Genomic DNA, 22,668 nt, shown 5'->3' with positions numbered 1-22,668 from the left:
AGCACGGAGGCACCTGTCCTCTCGCCCCCTGCCTCTGCCCTGCGGAAGGGCCTCAGCGCTGGCTGCTCAGCCCCGTGGAAGGCCTCCCTGTTCCTCCACAGACAGAACCACCTCTCGGAGCGGGAAGGGGAGAAAGCAGGACTACCACAGGCTTTGATGAGAAGATAAAGGATTTTTGTTTTTATTTCCACGGCCTCTGAGCAGGCTTATCACATTTGAGCATTACTTCTCTCCCGCTAGGGCACTGCATCAGAGCACGAGGGACAGAACAAAGAACCAGCCAAGAAGAAAAGGAGAAAAGAAATGAAATGCCTGAGTTAATGTGAACTTTGGGGCTTCTGCTTTCTTTTTACCCAACGAGCAACAGTGCCCCGTGTCCTACAGCCTGCACCACTGGTAGCATCTTGGCTCTGAACCCACTGGACTCCGCCGCACCTTCCCTCGGAGGCAGGCTGTCTTGGTGGCTCCTGCTGCTGGCGAGGGCTGGCCTCCCGCGAGCCCTTTTGCAAGCAGCACAGCGCGAGCCTGAGCGTGGGAGCCTGCGCCGCCCCGATGGAACTCCACGGGAGCAAATTCGGGGTCTGCAGGCAGAGATGCGGCCCTGGCCGGCTTCACGGTTCCAAGGAGCCTTTGGTGAGTTCAATTATCTGGTAAATATCCAGCGCTTCACCTGAAAGACAGTGCCCGTGGCTGGCGGTGCCCAGGAGCCCGCGGGGGGGGGAGGCAGAGCAACCGCCGGGGACGGCAGGTGCCGTTGGGGAGTGCCCGTTCTCTTTCTGTATAAAATAAGCTTCTTTTCTTAAACGTATCTTTCTGCTTGTTTGGTATTCAAAGCAGTTTTCACCTGAAAATGCACTTTGACCTTATACAAGGCATCTTCTTAAAATATATTTCTATTGTGGTTAAAGAAGAAATATTTTGAGTTCTGGTTTCTTCCTTCATGTGCCGTATACATCATGTTCCCTGGAGGTCCCGGGGACACCCTCCCCGGACCCGCCCGCATTCTGCGCGTGCTGACCGGAGCGGGGTGCAGCTCACCCTGGGGAATCCCGTATCTCCTTTCCATCCCAGTTGGATTGGAAGGGGTTTTACAATCCATGGTCACTTCCTTCCTGAGGCACCGGTCAATATCGACTGTGCTGAAAAAGGCGACGGACTGGGGCAGGTCATTGAGACCCAGCTTGTAGGCAAACATGCACCTGCAAGAGACCGGTCCCCTCTCAGACCCGGCTCTCCCCCCGAAGTTCACTGTGAGCTGTTGGGCACAACCGCCCCAAGGGCGGATGGAGAGGGCCGTGGAGTGTTAAGTACCGTCTCCATTATCCACCCATTAGGATATCTGCTTCCCAAACTAGTTCGGAATGGCAGACCATTACGGAACTGTGATTACTGAAGTCAACCATATAAACTAGGAATCTTACTACAAGGAAATACGGCTCAACATAGAAAATGTTTTTTAAGCCACATCGGAGTTTCAGACTACCACCAGAAAACATTGTGAACGAGGAATCATAAACTTCTGGCACTTAAGGAAACATACGGATAAAAGAAAAACCTCTCAATTTTGCATGAACTGAGAAAAGCTTTCATTTAATTTTTAAAACAAAGGTCTGTGTCTAGAGTAGGCCATGATGCCAGCTACTCGTGGAACACCTCCGTGACCTCACTACCTCCGTCATCTAGTCTGGGTTTAGTCTGGGTTTATGGTCTTTCCAAACCCAAGAAATCTCACAAGCTGAGGCTGGTCTTTTTAGGACCTTCGTTCCTAGGGAGATGCGAGCAGCCCTTCCCCTGCGTACCTGGTCAGGAGGTTGGTGATCTGTAGGGCCAGGGCCGCGCGGTAGCGGTCCTCCTCTCGTACCAGGTAGCGGACCTCATCATGGATGCTGATGCAGAAGCGCCCGTCGATGGCAAACTCCTCAAACAGCCACCTCATGGCCACGAGCATGAGGTGTAGATAGTCCACGGCAGAGCTCTGCACCACCCAGTTTACGCGGCTGGTCATAAACTGGGGGGGAGGGGGGCACAGGTCAGAGGGGTTCAGTCACACGCCGGCTCACTGTGGGGAGGAGGTGGTACGGGAGCCCCGCCCCTCCCTGTGACCCCTCTCCCCAGGCTGAGCACCACGCACTACCTCCCCCTGGACAGCCGAGGGCTCCAGGGCCCGGCTGATGCGGCAGCCCAGCACTGGGGTGCACGGGGTGTCAGACAAGGCAATGCTCTCCAGCTTATTGAACATTTCGGACTCCGTGCCCCCCGTCCACGCTCGCTCGGCAACCACCTCCCACTTCTTCCAGCGTGACCTGGGGACACACACAAAAGGCAAGCTTTGCCCTTCGGCATCTCTGAGCTAAAACGAAGTATCCCAGCTCCCCCAGGCGAGCCCAGACCCGCCCTCCCTCCTTAGGACACAGAACGGTTTACTTCTTCGAGGCTTCTCTCTGGATCTTGCGCAGGTCCTGCAGGGAAACCCAGCCGTCTTCAGTCCTGTCCACAGGGAGGTCCAACTCCCTCACGAGCCACTCGCCCTCGTCCGACAGCCGGTACCTGGGGGCAGTGTCCCCACCATCATTCCCATGGGAGTGCCTCCTGGGTGCCCGGCCCCGGGCTGCAGTACTCTCGGGACACCCAGGCCCATGCCTGTGCCCCTGGGCTCTACATCAGAGGGGGAACAGGCTGAGAGGGGGTAAGTAACTTGCCAAGAAGAGGTGAAGCCCAGACGGGAACCCAGGCCTCTGGGCCATGCCACGGAAGCCCAGTAAAGGACAGATGCCAACCCAGGAGCCGGCACGGTTACCGCTGTCCTATGCTGCAGACACCGGACCGCCCAGCGACTACTGAGCATCATGCTTTAGTGCAGGAGACACCAGGGCTGTGACCCCAGAAGGGAGGGATATAGTAGGGAATGGGATACTCCCTGAAGGGAGAAGAACATGTAGAGAAGACAGCGCATAGCCAAGTCAGACTGACCCCCTCAGTTCCCACTGCCCCAGACTCCCAGCTCCGATGCGGCCTCAACTCCGGACGCCTGTCACTCACCAGCTCCACAACCTGCTCCACGCTGCACTGGGGCTTCCCCACTGCCTGCGCCCTCGGGCCAGACTCCCATGTGTCCCCTTCAAAGATCTCCATGACTAGGACCTGACGTCATCTGTCCTCACCGCACAGTCCCCACAGTGCGAGCTGTACCCCTCCCCGGTGTTCACGTGCTCACCTCTACACCATCACTTGCTCGCCCTGCAGCCTCCCAGGAGGAGCCCCGCTCATTAAATGTGGCCCCTGGACATGGTACCTGTGGAAGGCAGACCTGTCCCTCTCCTCCCTCACCTCACCTTGTCTTCAAGGCCCTCCCGGGGACCCACTAAGGCCCCGAGCACACGAGGCGGCACTGCCAGAGGGAACAAACCGCAGCCTCCTGGAGCAAAGCCCATCCGAAGTCTCCACGGCTCCACTGCTGCCCCTGCCAGCGCCCACCGCCCCGCCCCGCCCTCACTCGCTCCCCGGACCCCACACCGCTGCCGCGCCGCCGCTTGGCGGCAACACAAAAGTCCAACCTAACTCTGATGAAAACTGCTTCAAGTTATTCAGTAAGCAAATGTCACAACCCCCGGGCCAACCATCCTGGAGCCAGGTCAGAGGGCTGGAGGGAGAGGAGCCGAGAGAGGGCTCAGGCCATGGGGAAAGCAGGACGTGCCGAGGGCGGTGAAAGGGAGCAGAGGAGGCCTAAGGCCCCGGGGGGAGACGCTGATGGGGGAGGGGCCCTCACCGGCGAAGGCCCTTGGTGACCGCGTACATCTGCTGGGCCTTCTCGGCTGCCTCCTGCCGGGTGAGCCGGTGGTTGAACTGCATCAGCAGGCGCTCGGCGAAGGGCTGCCCCGCCCCGTAGATGCGGCCGTAGTTGAAGATCTTGGCGTGCTCCCGGCTGATGCCCACGGTCGCCGCGGTCTTACTGTGCAGGTCAGTGCCCCTGCTCTTCCTGCCCTGCAGCGTCATCCAGCCGAAGGCCGTGCAGCCTGGGGGGGGGGGGGGGGGGGGCAGGGAGCCAGGCGTGAGAAAGGCGGCCCAGAGGCGTTCTGCCAGCCCCGTGGCTGCCTCGGCTCCGGCCCGGCCCCTCTCACCGTGCATGCCTGCGAAGTGGGCATCTCCGAGCACAGCGGCGATCCACAGCTCCTGCGAGTCCACGTCGGCGCCCACAAGCACGTAACCAGGTGGGGCCTGCACCATGGCCTTCAACTCACTGCCTACTCGGTCAGGCTGCAGAAGAGGGAGGTCAGGCCCTCCCCAGACACCCCTGTGAGACTCCTACCCCCGCCCCATTCCTAGAGCCGGGCTCAACAGAGTGCTGGGCCTTTCCTGACCAGGCACTTTCGGTAATGCCAAGCACAGCCCCACGCTCCACCCCCAGGGGCTCCCAGGACGGCCGCGGAGCAGCAGCTCGAGGGGACAGTAGACACCCGGACCCGCCTCCACCCCACCGCAGCTGTGCGCATCACGCCTCGTCCATGTCTGACTACTAGGAGGGCCTCAGGTCAAGTTTGCTGAAGGAGCCACAGAGCGGCAGAGCTAGATTTGAACTGGGGTCCCGACTGCCCCAGAACTTATGTTCCTTTTCATGCTCCTCCCCGAAAACCCTCTGTACCCAGTTTCTAAGGGACCCAGGAGAGGCAGCACAGGGACCCGAGGGCAGCGCACACATACCCGGGCGTTGCTGGCAGTGAGCCACGTGGGCTCCACAGCCCGGCGCGTGATGGTGCCAGCAGTCACCACCTGAGGCAAGATGGCCCCATAGCGACCTTCCTCATCGTAGTCGGGATGCCTGGTAGGGTGGGGGAGAACATGAGTCTTAGCAGCTTACTGTAGTCCTAGGTCCTCCCCCACTCAGTTCTCCCGTCCCCTCAACCACTTGGCAGGCCATACCTGGTCACAGCACGGGGCAGAGCTGACCTGGGCAGCCACACCACCATCTGGGAACTGCGGGGACAGGACTGAGGCTCAGAAAAGCCAAGAGGAACAGAATCCAGCTCTGGGGGCCACCGCGCCCCCTCCTGGCCAGGCCTCACCCTCTCCCCAGCGACTTCATTCAGGGGGGCTGTGGCACTACCAAGGCCTGGGGCCCTAAGATCTCTCATCCAGGAGCATATGCCATCGGATAACCAGCCAGGCCTCCCGGATGGCTTCTGCCCTGCCCCAGAGTGTCTGTGAGGAGTCTGACCTCGGCCACACTCGGGGCAGACCTCAGCAGCCACAGCAGCAGCCTTCTGGCAGCCAGCCCTGCGGCGGAGACCCCTGCCATCGTCAGCCTCGGGTCCCAGCGCGCAGGCCAGCTGCCCTCCATGCCCCTCAGCCACATCCAGGGCTCCAGCAGCTGCGCCATCCAGGCCCAACCACAGCACTTTCTACATAAACACAGAGGCTGAGGCTAGGAAGGAAAGGGGCCTGCCCACAGTCACATGGCACCCAAACCACAAGAAGCCAAGCCTCAAGACTATCGCTGGGCTGTCCCTCCAGTGCAGCACAGGGGAATGAGGGAAGCCTGGGTGGGAGGTGGGAAAAGGGGATCCCAGGGCTGCCGTAACCTGGCCAGGGGCACAGATGACATGTTTCCACCCTCCCACGGTGGCCTACCTGATTCGTTTATGGGCATTCCTCCAGAAAGAAATCATTTTGTTGATTTCCAAGGCACGGGGCCCGCTGGCACCTCCTGGGCCGGCCTGCAGGGTGCCATCCTCCATTTTGGGCAAGAAGTCCTTGGCAAAGGGGCTGCCCACGTTGCAGCTACTACCATCCTGAAAAGGGCAAAGGAAGCAGGGACTCTTGGAAGCTGGTGGCAGACCCCTGACTAAGGAACCCCCTGTGCACCTCAGCTCTGACCACCGAGCCCAGAACCTCAAGCAAACCAGTCTGGGGAAATCCCCAAATGAAACAGGTGCATGTGTGCACACGCACGTGCGTGCACGCACTCACACAAACACACAAGCACGGAGACACAAATGCCATCTCCCTCCACCAGGCAGCTGCCCCCTTGTCTGGGGTGGGGGAGGGTACATATGATCCAAGGTCCCCAGCAGATGCCCCACACTGCAGAGCGCGGACCCATACGTGCTTTTATCCTACACATGTGTATTTATGATAAAACTATGACAGGGATGCCTGGGTGGCTCAGCCGTTGAGTGCCTGCCTTTGGCTCAGGTCTTGATCACCAGGGTCCTGGGACTGAGCCCCTCATCAGGCTCCCTGCTCTGAGAGAGCCTGCTCTGCTCTCCCTCTGCTGCTCCCTCTGCTTGTGTGAGTGTGTACGCACACACTCTGTCAAATAAGTAAGATCTTAAAAAAAAAAAAATACAATAAACAGCACATGGTGAAATTGTCAGAGAAATATCTAATAAAATAGAATCGTAACAATAAGGCGCCTGGGTGGCTCGGTGGGTTGAACCTCTGCCTTCGGCTCAGGTCATGGCTCAGGTCATATCTCAGGGTCCTGGGATCAAGCCCCGAGTCGGGCTCTCTGCTCAGCGGGGAGCCTGCTTCCTCCTCTCTCTGCCTGCCTCTCTGCCTGTGATCTGTCAAATAAATAAAATCTTCAAAATAAAAATTTTAAAAATCATTAAAAAAATGTAACAATGAACTGTAATAAAAGTTACGCGTATCTGTATTCCCTCAAAATATCTCATGTACTGTATCTGCCCTTCGTGCACTGACGTGAGGGATAAAATGCCTCCCGCCTCCGTGTGATGAAGTGAGGTGAGTGACACAGGCACAGGCCGAAGCCTCAGTCTCCTCGTGGCCTCCTGAGGCTGCCTCAGCAGGAAGATCATCAGCGGACCCAGGGTGGCTCAGTCAGTTGAGCGTCTGCCTTCGGCTCTGGTCACGATCCCAGGGTCCCAGGACTGAACCCCATATCGGGCTCCCCCTCCTCTGCAGGGAGCCTGCTTCCCCCTCTCCCTCTCTCACTGTCTGCCACTCCTCATGCTTGTGCTATCTTTGTCAAATAAATAAAAGCTTTAAAAAAAAAAAAAGAAAAAGATCAGCTGCTTCAGGATCGAGGCTGACCCAGGTAACCAACCATCATGGGACAACAGCACACATGCCAGACACCTGACAGCCCCCGTCATTTAATCATACCACCATGCCCCTCGCCACCCAATTTTCAGGAGCCAGAGACTCCAAGATATGGGGAACTGTCTGGGACCATGCCCTGCCCCACCACGCGTGTCGCTCCTGCGCTAGGGTGCTTCTGGCTGAGTCACTCCAGGGACCTGGGCGCCCAAGGCACGGTGAGGGCAGCACGGGACAGGCGTCAATCAGAACACACACCTTGTGAGGCAGCTTGAAGAACCAGCAGCCGGGGACATCCACGTCGTTGTAAGGTCCATTGCCATGGTGATAGGCTGGCTGGCTGGCTTTGGGGCCACCAGCGGCAGTCTGTGGGGGCCACACACCTAGATGAGGCCCTGCTCAGCACCTGCATTCGGCGAGGGCCAGGGCATGGGAAAAGGGCCTGAGGCAGCCAACGGTGCGCTGAGAAATGGCAGGATGGCCACGAGCCTCAGGCTCCCTCCTCGGCCTCCAAGAAACGTGGGGCCACCCACGGGCCCTTGGGACCTTGGGAACACCCTGGCAAAGGGGAGAGCTACTTGGGCACAAGAGCAAGGCCCCGCCACCCAGAGCCCGCCAAGCACCCACCCAGACAACCCCAGCCCCGAAGCCCGCTCACCAGAGCCGGGGGCTGACTGGGGACAGCCTCTCCGCAGCGCTCTGTCCTGGCCTCCACCTCCGCTTCTGCCTCTGCCTCTGCTTCCAGGCAGCCCAGTTCTTCCACCTGGATGGGCCCAGGTGCCAAGGAAGTGAAGCAGGGGGCTGGCCTGGGGCCAGCCCCCCAGTGCCCCCAGGGCACCGCCCCCACCCCCACCCAGAAGGCCGCCTGTCGCCGGGAGGGAGCAAAGACTGCAGAGCCGCCCTCACCGTCTGCCACATGGCGCCGCCGTCAGCGAGCAGGAACTCCTCCGCCAGGCCTGCCTGCTGGGGCTCCGGCTGCTGCTTCCCCTGTTCAAGACAGTGCTTCCTGTACAGGGACTCGATGGCTCTGGGCAGAGAAGAGCAGCGGCCTCTGATTACGGGGGGCCCGGGCCAGGCCAGGCGGCTCGCTAGGGCCTTCCGCAACTCCCTTTGCTCAGGCCTCAGAACCAGCGCTGAGGCAAAGTGGGATAGTGCTCTCCCTGGTTTTCAGACAGGGAGTGACAAACCCAAGTAACACCCAACATGCCGGGGGCAGGCGAGGGTGCAAGGCCTGGTCGGACCCCAATCTGAGCTCCCAGCTCGCAGCAGCCACCTCCCCTGGGAAAGCTCTGGGAGCTGAGCAGCCTCGCCCATGGGACCCCGGGCCCCTTTCGTCCCCAGTGCCCTGCAGGTGACTCGGGCTGTCCTGCAGAGCCGGGCCTCCCAACTTGGGCCACGTCGAGTGCCACGGCTTATCCCTGCCTGTCCAAAGCTCAGGACTCGGGATCTCAGACAAGTCCAGGGACTTCCCTAGACCTCTGTTCTGCCAACTCTACCATGTGGCTAACCACTCGATCTCACGCAGCGGCCTGCGAACCAACGAGGGGCACCACGAAAGCTTTATGATCAGAGTGGAACTCATGCTTGATAAACTCTACACAGAAAAGAAAAACAGCCCACCTCCCCTGCTGCTCCCGACAGCCCCCCACAGCACACTCCTGGGAAGGCAGCTGTGCCACCGGCCCCGAGGGCAGGGCCTCAGGCCTCCATGCCCCTGTGGGGCTCTGACCACACAAGGAAAGGGCAGCCATGGAAACGAGGGCTCACACCCAGACCCTCGCACCCCAGCTCTCCCCACTGGCCTGGGCCAGGCTTGGGTCCTCCAGCAAAGGGAAGGGGTCCCCAGACTCCACCTTTTCCTTTCCTGAGCCTCACCTGTAGGGGCAGGCCACCCCAGCTGAGGCCGGGGCGGTTTCCACGGGCGCCTGGGCCAGGTTGTCCCGCCGCCCAGGCACCAGGTACCCCCAGCCATGCCGCTCCGAGCAGTGCAGAGGGAAGCCATCCCAGGTCATCGCCATGAGTTTTGGAGTGACCCGCATCTGCAGGCTGAGGAGGCTGGGGCCCGGGGTCCACGCGGGGTCATCTAGCCGGGGACAAAGCTTCCGGTACCACCTGTGCCCCACCCGAGGAGAGCAGTGTCACCGTGGTGAGGGGAGGACAGCACAGAACCACAAGCCAGGCTCCCTCTCCCATGACCACACCCACCCTTCAAAGCCCTGAGGCTTTCTGGTGACCTCAGCCTAGAGTCACAGTCCCCTCCCATGACCCCCAGGAAGTCCCCTAGAGTAATTCATGTATCTGAAAAGGAAGATCGTAGGTCAGGCCTACCAGACTAGTCAGAAACCAAGGCCTGTAAGTGTGGCCCAGCACTGGGCTCCTTCCCAACCTCCATTCCATACAGGGTAACTGGCCCGAGAAGACAGCAGATCTGCCCCATTGCTGTTCCAGGGACACACCAGGGCTTTCAGAGCCCCATCTCTCACACGCTGTTCACCACAGCCAACCCAAAGGTTGTACACAACTTAGACCTCCCTTAAGTTGTGAACAGACCCTGCTATTCACCCTGGTTGCCCCTATTTTCTCATCTCTGCCTATGAAGCTCATAAAAATCCCCTCCTCAAGGAAGCCTGATTTCTCCAGGCAAAGTTAGGTACTACCTCAACACTGCTCACTCTTCCTTCTCACCAGGAATATAAAGACCAGCTGCCCGGGTTGGTTTTCGTGCCTAACTCCTCCTAGGGAGAAGCAGCTCCTAGAAAGGAACCGTTTCTGCACCCCAAGTGGCTGCGATGGGCCCAGCATTCAGCAGGGGCTCAGTGCACTTGCACTGAATGAGACCAGCGAGCCGGGGGTCAGAATGAGCAAGTGACTGGAAGACAGAAGGAATGGCAGCAGGTCCCCAAGGGTTCCCCGCAAACACCACCCTGGTGCTGGGGCCCAGGAAAAGGGAGTCTCATAGGAGGAGAAGTGCGGACTCTGTACACATGAGGGGCTAAAGCTCACCCAGGGTGTCCAGGAAGGTGCTGGGGCCGCTTGGGCAAGACCTCTGCAGTCCCCTTCAAGCGCTCCAAGCAGGCACGAGCCATGCCATCTCGCTGAACCTCCTCCTCCTCACTGGGGGGGCCGGGGTCTGCAGAGGGTGGGCAGGACCATCAGGACCCGCAGAAGGGTCTCTCCGGAAGACCTGCCCAGCCTACTCATCTCTGGAAGGCCGGATGACCCCTTTCAGGGGTCCCAGTGGGTCCCAGGACCTTCCCAGGGACCATCCCTGCCCCACCTCCCGCCCATGCTCCCCACCTTCCTGATCCTTGGGCTCCCCAGGGGCCCCAGCCCCCTCGATGGGCAACTTGCTGGCGGTAGTTGGCTCCTTCCTCTTCACCTTCTTTGCCTTCTTCTGCTTAAACTCTTGCAGGTTCCACTCCAGGTCCCAGAGCCAGGGGTCTTCCTTGTACCTGCAGAGCGAGTACACCACGGCGGCGTAAGGCCCAGCCCACCCGTACTCACCTAGATCCTGCCCTCCCAAGGCCTGCCCACCTCTGTCCTGAGAGCAGCCGGCAGGCGTCGTTGGCCAGGTCCATCAGTGACTTCTTCATCTCCCGCTGGAGCTCCTCGTACGTGCTCTGCGCCTCTGCCAGGTACCGCTCCCAGTTGTGGTTCACGGGCAGGTAGGAGACCCCCATCTCCAGCATGCCAGCCAGAGTCACTGGGTGGGGGCACCTGGGCATGGGGGAAACACCACGGCAGTCAAAAATGGCCCCAGAAAGCAAGGCGTGGGCCCAGTCCCTGAGCCAGTCTGGCGAGCCTCAACCTGCCCACCCAGGCGGTGTAGCGCTGATGCCAGACCAGGTCTCAAGCCCAGCTCGAAGACTCTGGAACCCTGAGATGCTAGGTAAGTCGCTTCCCCTGACATAGATAGTTCCTCTATCAAGTGGATACAGTATCATCCCGACCTCACGGGATAATCCTTGTTACAGTTACAGGCGAAAGTGGAAACAGGTGCCTTCTCCTGTGTCAAGCCTCAGCACCTGGCACTGTGCTAGATCACACACAAGCCTCACAACGGGGATGGGCATTATTTGTGTGTGCTTTAGAGATACACACAGACTCCGAGAAACTAAGTGACCTGCCCAAGGGCAAATGAATGAGGCAGGCCAGTCGATTTAAATGAAGTCTAGGTGACACTTGTGACTGGCCAAACCGTATGAGTGACTCACTACCAAACATGACCAAGACAGATGTGAAGCCCCGGGCTCAGGGTCTGGGCACGGGGAGGGTGCTCAATCAGCCAGGACCACACACAGGAAGCTCTGCCACAGCCCTCAGCCCTCCCCTCCAGGCCCTCCACAGAAACCCAGAGTCCAGGACCCAGCGGCCACCACTCTGCTGAATGGCTCCATTCTTTCGATTCGGAAAGGCTAAGGTCCACAGGCTGAGAGAGACCTTTTGACAGAGGACCCAGGTACCGGCACTCTACTGACCCCCAGGGGTTCCCACCGGGGCCCCCCCTCACCTCTCCAAGAAGAGCGGTAGCTGCTGCTGGAAAACCTCATAGGTGGCCCACACGTCCTGGGCACAGTACTGCATCAGGTCCTGGCACAGGCGACAGGAAGGCGCTGGGTGGGCAGCCATCCCACTGCCATCGCCGGGTCTCAGGGTCAGGTTGGGCTGCCATACTCCCTGGAGTCAGCTAGGGGCTGTCACGGCCCAGCCCCCCAGAGCCCCTCGCCAGCACCGTACCTGGAAGTTCTCACGGATGTCCTTCATGCTACCCTTAACAAACAGCTCTCGAGGCTCCTTCTGTAAGGGGGGCCCCCCCACATAGAGGCCATGCACGTCTGCCAGATTATTGATACTGCTGATGTCCAGCCAGTCCCAGGACGAGATCTGGGGCGGGCAGAGCGAAGGATACAGCTCAGCCCCAGGACAGACAGGCAGGCTGGGGAGACAGTCCCAAGCGGCCCGCTCCGGCCTCCCGCAGTTGAGCGCTCACCGCTGGGCCACCGGCTTTGCGGGGGGCCTTCTGGCCTCGCTGCGTGGGCTGTTGGACCTTGCGCTTGCCCTGCTTGGCTGCCATCCACAGACTGCGCTGGAACCCGCTGAGCCCCGAGATGGCCATGTGCATGCTCATGGTGTCCAGGAAGCGCATGCGGGAGCCCTGTTGGGGGGGCGGGGGGCTGGAGCTGAGGCCACTCGGCACTGCTTCAGGGGTGTCACCCCACTAGCCCCACCCCAGCCTCCTATCACACGACCTTCCAACACGTAAGACTCTCCTCCTGCTTGCTCACGCTCAGCCCTCTGGCGGGGACAGGCTCACCCTCCCACATCCCACCCTCCAAGGGGCAGGTCCGGCTCAACCACAACGCGCAGGTCCTTCCCAGCAGGTCCAGCCACAGCTTTGAGGGCTGCCTTGGGAACAGAGGGGCCAGATCAAGGCCTTCTGAGCTCCCAGCTCGGCCCCGTACCCCAGCCCTGCCGCTCACAAGCTCTGTAGCCCTGTTCAGGTCAACAAGGAAGGCTACCCTCACCAGGCCCACCTTTCTGCTGGGCTGGCTGTAAGGATGCATCGTTCAACTCCCGCACCCCACAACCCGCCCCGCAACCCTGCCAGGTGGCTTCTGCGAGCGCCCCCTTTTTGCAAATAAGGAAACGGGAGGCTCAGGGAAGGTAAGGCGCTCATGCTGCTTGTCCCTGTCGGGGGCAGGATATGAGCCCAGGCTGTGTGGCCCAGAGCCTCCAAAGACCCAGGCTACGCTTTAAACCACCACACGGAGAGAAGGGGTAGCAGTACTCCCTGACAATGCCTGCGCCATACCAGGCCAGTCCTGGGGAATGAACAGCTGGGCCCAGGGACCAGGGGCCGCGCTGGTCAACAGGCAGGCTCCGCAGCTGCTACCAAGACAGAGACGCTGACCAGGAAAAGCAATGCCTTCCCTAGCCCCCGGGGTCAGAGCTCTCAGGCCACCCCCTGCCAGAAGCTACACTGGCCCTAGGAACCTTACCTGGATCAGGTACTGCTCCCTGATATGGGCTCGATCAAAGCACACGTTGTGCCCCACCACTAACTGCTCCTGCCAGCCGCGCCGGGTGGGGCCGCCAGCACTGGCAGGGACCTCCAGAGGAATGAGGTCAGCCGGCGACAGCTGGCTGGTCCAAGAGTAACGCTCTTCCACCAGCCGCCGGCTGCACCAAGAATACCTAAGGGAGGCGAGAGGCAGACAGGCTGGGCACAGGGGCGGCCGACTTCCGCTCCGCGACACCCACCACACACCTACCGCTGCGAGCCGGCTCCCGCGCTAGCAGCTGGGACGCGAGCGAGCCCAGGGAGTGCTCCCCACCCTCACGGAGCCGGAGAGCGGGTGGGGGCGTGTGGGAGGGAGGTCATAAAAGCTCCTTGACTTCGCCCTTCCACAGATTAAAAACAGAGCCAAATGCCACATGCTGGGGGTCCCACGCGGGCACCCGGCCTGGACCCCAACAAGGTGGCGGGGTCCAGGGTTCACAAAGTCTGTGCTGTTTATGAGCACTGTCCACCCCTCGGGTCTGGAAGCACCCAACAGCAGGTGTTCAAAACGTTAGTAAGGGAGACAGACAATTCCAACAGAATCCAAAGTGGGAATTTTTTTTTTTTGGTTGAAAGTTGGCAAAAAAAGAGAAAAAAAGAAAAAGACAAATGCTGCACATGTACAGGATGAACCATCTAAGTAACAGCTGGAAAGACTCTGAAGGACCAAGAGCACATCACGCACCTTGGAGCAGGTGCGGGCCTCTCCGAGCCACCCGAGGAGAGCCGAGGGCAAGTGTGGGCCTGGAGGGGCCAGGCCACCCGGGCAGAGAAGAGCACCATCTGCAGCGCCTGACCCCGACTCGGGGCAAGGCTGGAGGGTGCCCAAGATCCACGAGGCCAGGCATGGCAAGGCCACTGAGGAAAAGCCCACTGTGAACCACAGATGACGCCAGAGAGTCAAAGCCACTCAGCATCAAAGGGAGTAACGAGGCCTCATGTGACCTCTGCAGCCACACAGGCGCCCCGGAGCAGCAGCGGGGGCCATCCGCCCCCACAGCTTCAACAAACACAACAGTGCCTTCCACAGGGGAGGGGGAAACCGGCAGAAAGTGGCTCCTCGTTTTAAACCTGCTAAAGTCTAACTCACAACCAAATGTGGCGATACGCTCAGGGACGCAGGCCGCAACCGCCTCGCCTCCCCCTTCTGAGCCCTGGCTGGAAGAAGAGGCTGGAAAATGTCACATGTCTGAGGCTATGGTGACGGCAGGAACTCTAGGCACAACAAAAAGGCCAGACTGGTGTCAAGACCCAGGGCTGCAGCTGCGCACAGAGCCGCACAGAGCCGTCTTACTACACGTCTGTGATAAAAGAGCAGCCGACAGGCAAACACGTGCGGCACATTCAAGAGGTTTCAAATCAATGCCGTTAACTCTCTACACTTGTCCTGTGAACCTCAGATCAATGTTGGCACCTGTGGGACGTCCCCCTAGCGTGACGACCATAGTCCTCAGCCACAGCCTTTGGGAAGCTGCTCTGGGGAATGTCTAAGCTGCCCCCCCCACCCAGGCCCCCCAAACCACCCCAAAATCTCAGGCTGACCTGGAACTTGCGGTTACACAGCCACACGAGAGGGACGTGCCCAAGTTCACAGCAGACCGCTCGGAGGGACCCCATCTGGCACTCCCCGCCCCTCCAGTCAGGCTCCCAGGAGGAAGGCCCCCACGGGAGCCCAGGCCTCAGCAGGGACTCGTGCCACCCCGCAAACCGAGCAGTGCCCCCAGGACCACTGGCAAGAATGGGATGAGGATGAGAGGATGGGGAGGATGGGGAGAGGAAGGAGGAGGGAGAGAAAAGGGGACTTGAGGTAAAATGGCCAAAAATGACCGAGAGATCAAACACCAAGTCTTTCTTGTCACTGGTTCCCTAATTTGCCTTCAGCCACCACAGCCTGCTTTACCTTCTCAAACGGTGGGTGGTACTCCCTCTATGTGGACCGTCAAGTCACATAGGAAGCACTGAGATTCTCGTCTCAACTGGGACTAAATCAATGCGGAATCTGGTTTTGCTCTTTTCAGCCATTAATGCCTACCTTATCTATTTAGCCATGTTTTCACCATTTTCAACTGCATATTTAACATTTCGCAGCTTTCTGTACAAAGATGTAGCTTCCAATAGGGATAAAGAAACTGCTAACTTTTGAGCTGGCCATGCCTGAAAGCATTGGGGCTGTAAAGAGTATTTTAATCCTGGAATGAAGAATAAAAAAGGGGAGAAACAGGACTGCCATCATTGTTTGAAAAAGAAACGTGGGTAGCACTTAGAAAGTTATTTAAAAAGAAGAGAGAGAGATTTGGATATACCTTCTGGGGACCAAAATGCCTGTTTGGGAGGCTGGGGGCAATGAGGGGTTGGGGGGCAGGCTACGTCTGGGTGGGAGTGTGTTTGGCGACATCGTAGGGATAGCTGGTCTGGCATTTAAGGGAGCAGCTGGCGACGCTAAGTGCTTTGTACTGTCTGGGACAGCCCATGATAACCACCAGCATCCCCGAACGGAAACACTGTTCAAATGTCTTGGACTAACTTCTCAGGAAGCAATTAGGGGAGGGGGAAAGGCATCCAATCAAGGTGGCCTCTAGTGGTCTCCCCTAGGATCCCAAGTACAAGCTACCGTCATTCTCCACATAGCCCCTATCACCACCTGCCGTTTGCTGGGGTGTTTGTTAACTGCCTGTGTCTTCCCACCAGAAAGTAAGCTCTGTGAAAGCTGGGGTCAAGCCTACTTTAGTTCACCACGAATCCACAATCCCTACAAGAGCACCCTGGTGGCACACGGTGGGACCTCCGGAAACGTTCACTGAGACGAACCACTCAGCTGGGCCCCCCCCGACCTGTGCTAAAGTCCCCCGGAGCCCAGCCCCTACTTACCAGGCCGAGGGGGATATGGCCACCGCCAACGTGGGGCAAGTTCCCTCTGCCAAGCAGACCTCCACGTCGAACACCAGGGCCCGCTCCTCGGGGATGGCCACGGGTACGGCCTCCCCCGCGGGGCCGTACCGGGTCCAGCCCTCCGCCCAGGCCCAGCTCGGGGGCTGGGGGGGCAGCTGGGCCTGCAATAACGAGTTGGCCGCCTCCAGGTAGGGCAGGCTCTGCTTCTGGGCCAGGAGGCGGAAGTGCTGGTCCAGGCCGCCCCCGTAGAGCGGCGGCAGGCGCAGCTCCACGTCCGGCAAGGGCGTGGACGGCTGCCCCCAGAGCCCGTGCCGCTGCAGGTGCTCGACGCTGCGGCGCACCGCGGCCTCGCCGGGCGTCTCCCCGCCGCGCCCGAAGATTTGCTCGTGAAGCCCTCTCGAGAGCATCTGGATGTGCAATGGGTTGTGCCGCAGCTGCCCGCCCTCCGAGGATGGCACTTGCTGCGGCGGCGACGGCGGCTGCCCGTCGCTGGGGACGGGGGCGGGGCCGGAGCTGGAGACCCAGCGCCCCGGAGCTGGAACTGGCCCTGGCCCGACGGTGGTGGCGCCGGCCACCCTCTTCCAGAGCAGGCGGCTCATGGTTGGTGCAGGGAGCCCCCCGCTGGGAGTCAGGACACCTGGCTTTGGGCTCCAGCTTGGCTGCTTTTACTGGCCGAAAGACGTGGAGGGAGACACGTCCTGTCTCTGTTTTCCAGTCAGTGAAATGGGTCTGACCATGCCTGCCTTCCACCCACAAATCCTGAAGGAGACAGACGATATCAAGTGTTATTTCTCACATGTGCGGTAGGTGGTCCGTGACGAGCCGTCACTCCTCGAGCACTCACTGCGTCCCAGGCAGCGAGCCAGGAGCTTTTAGGGACATTTTCTCAGTGAAGCCCCCACAGCCACGAGAATCACCAACACCCCTCCTGAGGACACTGAGGTTCAAGCAGGTGCATCAGTGAACTTGGGGGAGGAGGCAGTGGTTAAGAGCGACGGTCCCGGAGGAGGACGCGGCGGGTTTGAATCCCGGCGCTGGCTGTCAGGAGATGCGTGACCTTGGGCGAGCTCCCTAAGGCCCCAAGCTCCTGCTCCGTAAAATGGGATTACGGATTCTATCTGTCACACGGAACCGCTGTTCGGGTGACTCAGGGCGAACAAGTCGCGAGACCCGACCCTCGGCAAACGCTTGCCAAATGGTGGCCGCCAGCTCCGCGACCCGCGCGGCCCCAGGGCCTAGCGCCGCCAGGTGCCAGCCCCCGGATTCGAACCCGCAGGGCGGGACGCCGGCTCCCGGGGCTCCCACCCGTGCCCGGGCCGTGGCCCCGCCGGCCCAGGGCGCCCTGCAGGAGGCCGCGGCCCCCGCGCGCCCAGCCGCCCGGCCGCCAGCCCGTGCCCGTGCCCGGCGGCGCGCGGTGCGCCCTGGGACGAGCCTCCGCCCAGCTCCGGGCCTCGCTCCCTGACTGGAGAAGGAGGGGCCGCACCGCCGCTCGGCGACCCGGCCTCCCCCGCTCCCCGCCCCGGGCCGAACCCGCCGGAAACCTCGGTCCGTCCGGTGCTTCCCGGGCTGCGGCTCCCGACCCCAGGCCCACGGAGCGGCGTCTCCCTCCGCACGGCCTACGCAGCCTCGGGGTGGCGTGTGGCCTCCACCCGACCAGTCCGCCTCGCTGGCAGCCGCAACTTCCCGTCTGCTCCCAGCTCAGTCCCCGCGGCTACCCGAGAGGCAGGCGGGAGACTCCCGGCGCGACCAATAAGAGCGCCGCAAGTGGACCGGTCCGTCCGCAGGGGGGAGAGGGAGACTTCCGGGTGGGCTCTCCCTGCAGTACCCTGGTAGCCAAAGTACAACCTCCCCTGCCCAGGAACAAATGGATTGGTCCCAGGCAAGCCGGTGGGCGGTAATACTACTTTTCAGATTGTCCAAAGAGAACTAGGCGTCGGGTGGCCGCGTGGCCTAATGGATAAGGCGTCTGACTTCGGATCAGAAGATTGCAGGTTCGAGTCCTGCCGCGGTCGCAGAGGGTCCGCTTACAATTTTTGGCCTATTCCTCCTTAGGAAGGCAGCGTCGCGACCCGCGTTTCACCCCACATCGAGACCTAGGAACGCCGGGATCCTCAGAAGTAGCGGCTCCCTCCGATCACGTCCCTATGAAGTTACTCACCTACGTGTCACAGACCCCGGGGCACGTTTCTAAATTGCACCACCAGCCGCGCGTACCCGCGGTGGAGGAGGATGTAGAGCGAAGGGCATCGTTTAGGGAAATCCTAATTCATACTCGATTGGTTTGTGGGAATGACAGGGGTTCGCAGCTGGAAGGGAGACGCGTCCTCCCCCAGCCCCGTGCTCCAAACATACTGCCTTTTGGGGAACCCGAATCTGCGGTCCGGTCGCCAGCCCCCCGCCCGAGCGCCTGGGGAGCCTTCCAGTCTTTTCTGTCTCCCGCCCCCTCATGCACCTCCTCTTGCTCCACGGGCTGCAGCCGCTCTGCTTTCGGTGCCCGTTGGTCCCTGGTCCATAGACCGTAAAGTACCTGGAGGAATGAGGCCCTCGTGAATAACTAGAGCCTGAGGCTTGGAGCTCGGAGAGCAGCTGCGCCGATTTAAGGTCACGGGAGATTTGAGGTCGACCTGAGCTCGAAGAGCTGATTAAGGACCACATTCTGGCCTCGCTGGAAGTCAGTCCCCACCTTCCAGCCTGTGCATGCGTGGGGACACCCTGAACGTATTTGACAAACTGACTGGTATTTTCCGAGGGTAGCGTGGGCAGATAGCCAGGCCGCTCCCAGCCTCCTCCTGTTGCCCCCAGAGAGACAACGAGAAGCCCCAGACCAAGGCTTGGGAAGGCAGCACTGAGCCTTGATTTTTCCATACATTTCCCCTTTATTTTTAAGTATGAGATATTTTTCATATACTGTTCTAGGTATGTTTAATATACACACAAATGTTTGGTTTATTTTGTTTTTCTTTTGGAAAAAAAAAAATACATCCAGTCAACTGAAAATCCACTGTATCATAATCTGTTTGTTGTTGGGTTTGTTTGGTTGTTGTTAGTTTTCACTTAATCTTATAACTGTTCACATTTTTGCAAAATGCTGGGAGGGGATCTCAGCTTAAATCAGGGAATCCCTGAGTGGGGAAAATGCTTGCCTAATTACTCCTAATCTCCTAGTGCAATCAAGCTTCTCCTTCAGTTGTGACGTTAGGTGACCAGGCACAATCCTAGAAGCAGCACCTGAGACTTTTTTCCCAATAACAATCACAGATCTTTTCATAACACATTCCAATTGCTGTAGATTTTTCCAAATATTGCTTACACTCAACTGCCCTTCAAATTAACAGTGTCACTGGGTCACTGCCGGACCTTGTCATTTAATGAGTTAATTAAAAAATATATGGGGCGCCTGGGTGGCTCAGTGGGCTAAGCCTCTGCCTTCCGCTCAGGTCATGATCCCAGGGTCCTGGGATGGAGCCCCGCATCTGGCTCTCTGCTCAGTGGGGAGTCTGCTTCCCCCTCTCTCTCTGCCTGCCTCTCTGCCTACTTGAGATCTCTGTCTGTCAAATAAATAAAATCTTTAAAAAAATTAAATTTAAAAAATAAAATAAAAAACACATATTACCTATTTTTTCTAATATTTCATTATCTTTTGTAATCCTATGTGTTTTGTGCATTTAAAAACGTTATTCTGAGAAGGCGTCTATGGCACACACACAAAGCTAAGAACGGACCCCTGGCCCAACCAAATGTCATTTCCAGGGGATACTGTTTGTTGGGTCTGCCTGGTCTCCACTGGGAGAACAACCCTCTCCTTACGTTCAATGGCATGAAATAGTCATGAAGATGCCTGCCCCTCTCACAAGGCTAATTCAGGCCAGTCTGGTGCCCTCACCCTGGAATTAAAATCTTTAGCAAGGACAGAAATGGTCTTCGCAGATTCCTATGAGGGAGGGGACCAAGAGGCATGAGCCCTTCCTGCCAAGCTGCCCTGTTTCCAGGACCCAGTTCCCCCACCTTCCCTCTCTCCCTTGCTGGGAACTCTCTCACATCCTTCTAGAAAAGTCTGTCCTGCTGGTAATATCTGAGAAACCAAATACATTTTCCCACAATTTCCTGGACTTCTCTTTCCACACAGCAAAAGACAAAGTTCATCAGAAGCCCCTTCCTAAAGGAAAACACGGTGTACTTTCTTCCAAAGCATGTACCTCAGTTGTAACAAATGCTGAATTTTGAAAACTCTCCTCTTCCAAGACTGCTGTAAATTTCCATGAAGACCGACCTGGTGTCTCATTGTATGTCTTGTTCCAGGGCCAGGCTGGGGCTTAGTAATAACCAGCACTTACTGGATGCCACATCCTGTTCTAAAGGCTGACACAGTCAACTAAATTAATCCTCACACTGACCCTAGGGTCGAGGTACCGTTATCATCCCCTTTTACTGGTGGGGAAAGTGAGGCACAGAGAGGTGAAGTAGTGTGCCTAAAACCCTTCCGCTGGGATTCAAACCCAGGGAGACCTGCTTTATCACAAGGAACTTGATAACTGCATAATACAGTGAATACCCACTGACTTTGAAAGCCGGGAACCCCTGCTCCAAGGTTGGTACCAGGCACCGGGCTGGGACCAGGGATGCCGGTTGGTGTGGACTTTACATCACTACTGCTAACAGAGGGACTCCCTCTGAGTGAGGGACTCCTCCAGGTTCCTCTAGTGAGCTTACTTCCTGGTGACCCTTTTCTGTCTTGTTTGCTAAGCCCAGCTTCGGCAGGTTCCATCTCCGAGAAAAAAAAAAAATCTCTCTCCTCTTCCTTTTTCTGAAGAGCAGAATCACTTCGAAACGAGCCAGGCTAAACACCTAGGGTACCATTTCGTTTAATTCTCCTGATCACCTTCTGGTACTATCGGTAACTTGGTACTATCTTCCCAGAGAAGAGGAAGGCTCTGGTAACAAGTGTGAAATTGACTCCCTCACCCAAAAATCACACAGTGAGGAGGGGGCCTGGATCAGAACCCAATCACTTAGGGCGCCTGGGTGGTTCAGTTGTTAAGCGTCTGCCTTTGGCTTAGGTCATGATCTCAGGGTCCTGGAATCGAGCCCCGCCCTGGGCTTCCCGCTCAATGGGAAGTCTGCTTCTCCCTCTCCAACTGCCCCTGCTTCTATTCCCTCTCTCGCAGTGTCTCTCTCTGTCAAAAAATAAATAAATAAAATCTTAAAAGTAAAAGGGGGGTGCTTGGGTGGCTCAGTGGATGAAGCCTCTGCCTTTGGCTCAGGGTCATGATCTCAGGGTCCTGGGATGGAGTCCCATATGGGGCTCTCTGCTGAGCGGGTAGCCTGCTTCCCCCTCTCTCTCTGCCTGCTGCTCTGCCTACTTGTGATCTCTCTCTCCTCTCTCTGTCAAATAAATAAATAAAATCTTAAAAAACAAACAAAAACAACAACAACACAAGCGCTCTATGATTCCAAAGCCACCGGGCACTTCCGCAAGCCCACTAAACACCCATAGGCAAAAAAGCAAATTTGGGAAAACAGAAAGCCAACCCTGATCATTGGTTTGCCGCCCCACACCAGAGTGATTGGGGTAAGACCTCAGGCCCCTCAGATATTAAGAGTTCTATATGGAAGGGACTGAGATCAATGCCTGGCCCAGAGTAATTGCTCACAAACCAAGGTACGATTATCGAGTCAGCGCCTTCATAAAAGTTGTGCCAGGGCTGAGCACCCTGGGGCCCTTGTCCCTGAAATAACCAGACCTGTCCGACCGGGCTTCAGAAGGCAGAAGGCACCACCAATCCCTTTGGAGCTGTTTCTAGGAGAAACATACAGGTAAAGGAGGGCTCCTTCGGGGTCCACTCATGCCCCGCTGGGTCTCCATCTTCCACCCGTGGGATCAAACTGGCATGTCTATGAAATTCAGAATGAGAATTACTAGGGCTGTTTTCACAATACGCTTCCTTTTTTTTTTTAAGATTTTATTTATTTATTTGGCAGACAGAGATCACAAGTAGGCAGAGAGGCAGGCAGAGAGTGAGGGGGGAAGCGGACTCCCAGCTGAGCAGAGAGCCCGATGCAGGGCTCGATCCCAGGACCCTGAGATCATGACCTGAGCCGAAGGCAGAGGCTTAACCCACTGAGCCACGCAGGTGCTCCCACAATACACTTCTTAGTTCAGGGGGATACTGGTTCCGTCAGACCTGGGTAGTTTAGGGCCGGAAAAAAGGAAATGGCTGGAAACATAAACCATTGCTTCTGTGGATGAGAAGCTCCCTTACAGGAAGGGACTGTGCCCCCTGCGTTTTTGCATCCCTAGCATGGAACCAGTCACAGAGAGGCAGATGCTTGTTGTCCCTACCGCCAATGTCCCTCCCTGGCTCCTGGCCAAGGGCTGAGGGGCTCTTGGTCCCCGTAGCCAGAGAGGGGGCTTACTAACCGAGGAGAGGCAATCAGGCATTCCACCCCAAAATGAACAGTATTTCCTTCCTATCATCAAATAGCCGTGAATGTTGAAATTTCCAATGGCTGGAGCCTCTTTTTGCTTTAGCTAGTTTGGGTTGGATTTTCTGTAACTTATCATGGAAAGAGCTCTCGCTGATTAAGTGTTCCTTAAATATTTGCTGAACAAATGATTGAGCTTTTTCCCCCCGCATGTCTTTAGCTACATTTCGCTGAAGTAA

The 22,668-nt window shown here is 58.1% G+C and overlaps 2 protein-coding genes and 1 non-coding gene across 7 annotated transcripts in view; 2 read left to right on the top strand and 1 right to left on the bottom strand.

Moving 5' to 3' along the window:
- FANCI (FA complementation group I) overlaps positions 1-846 on the top strand; it is a 91,106-nt gene extending 90,260 nt beyond the window's left edge. For all 5 annotated transcript variants that reach the window (XM_047735813.1, XM_047735815.1, XM_047735814.1 and 2 more), the window contains one exon: positions 241-846. In XM_047735813.1, coding sequence (XP_047591769.1) covers positions 241-321 — 81 coding nt within the window. In that variant the 3' untranslated portion in view covers positions 322-846. The remainder of the gene's footprint in view (positions 1-240) is intronic.
- On the bottom strand, positions 158-17,697 carry POLG (DNA polymerase gamma, catalytic subunit). Its single transcript, XM_047735817.1, has 23 exons — positions 17,548-17,697; positions 15,986-16,765; positions 13,056-13,251; positions 12,047-12,211; positions 11,794-11,940; positions 11,567-11,646; positions 10,591-10,773; positions 10,354-10,508; positions 10,060-10,186; positions 8,932-9,168; positions 7,963-8,083; positions 7,715-7,819; positions 7,315-7,422; positions 5,626-5,786; positions 4,918-4,971; positions 4,699-4,816; positions 4,119-4,254; positions 3,767-4,013; positions 2,425-2,547; positions 2,135-2,303; positions 1,800-2,008; positions 1,039-1,199; positions 158-670 (listed from the first exon to the last, which is right to left on the bottom strand). Exons 2-23 carry the CDS (start codon positions 16,603-16,605, stop codon positions 612-614), a joined length of 3,681 nt encoding a protein of 1,226 aa, XP_047591773.1. The 5' UTR covers positions 16,606-16,765; positions 17,548-17,697; the 3' UTR covers positions 158-611.
- Positions 17,698-17,945: 248 nt separating this feature from the next.
- TRNAR-UCG (transfer RNA arginine (anticodon UCG)) lies at positions 17,946-18,018 on the top strand. Its single transcript has one exon. It is a non-coding gene; the product is annotated as a tRNA-Arg (tRNA).
- The last annotated feature ends 4,650 nt before the right edge of the window (positions 18,019-22,668 follow it).

Source organism: Lutra lutra, chromosome 7 (genome assembly GCF_902655055.1).
Source record: "Lutra lutra chromosome 7, mLutLut1.2, whole genome shotgun sequence".
Classification (NCBI taxonomy): domain Eukaryota; kingdom Metazoa; phylum Chordata; class Mammalia; order Carnivora; family Mustelidae; genus Lutra; species Lutra lutra.
Note: the sequence above shows the minus strand (reverse complement) of the source record. Positions and strands in the feature narration are given on the sequence as shown.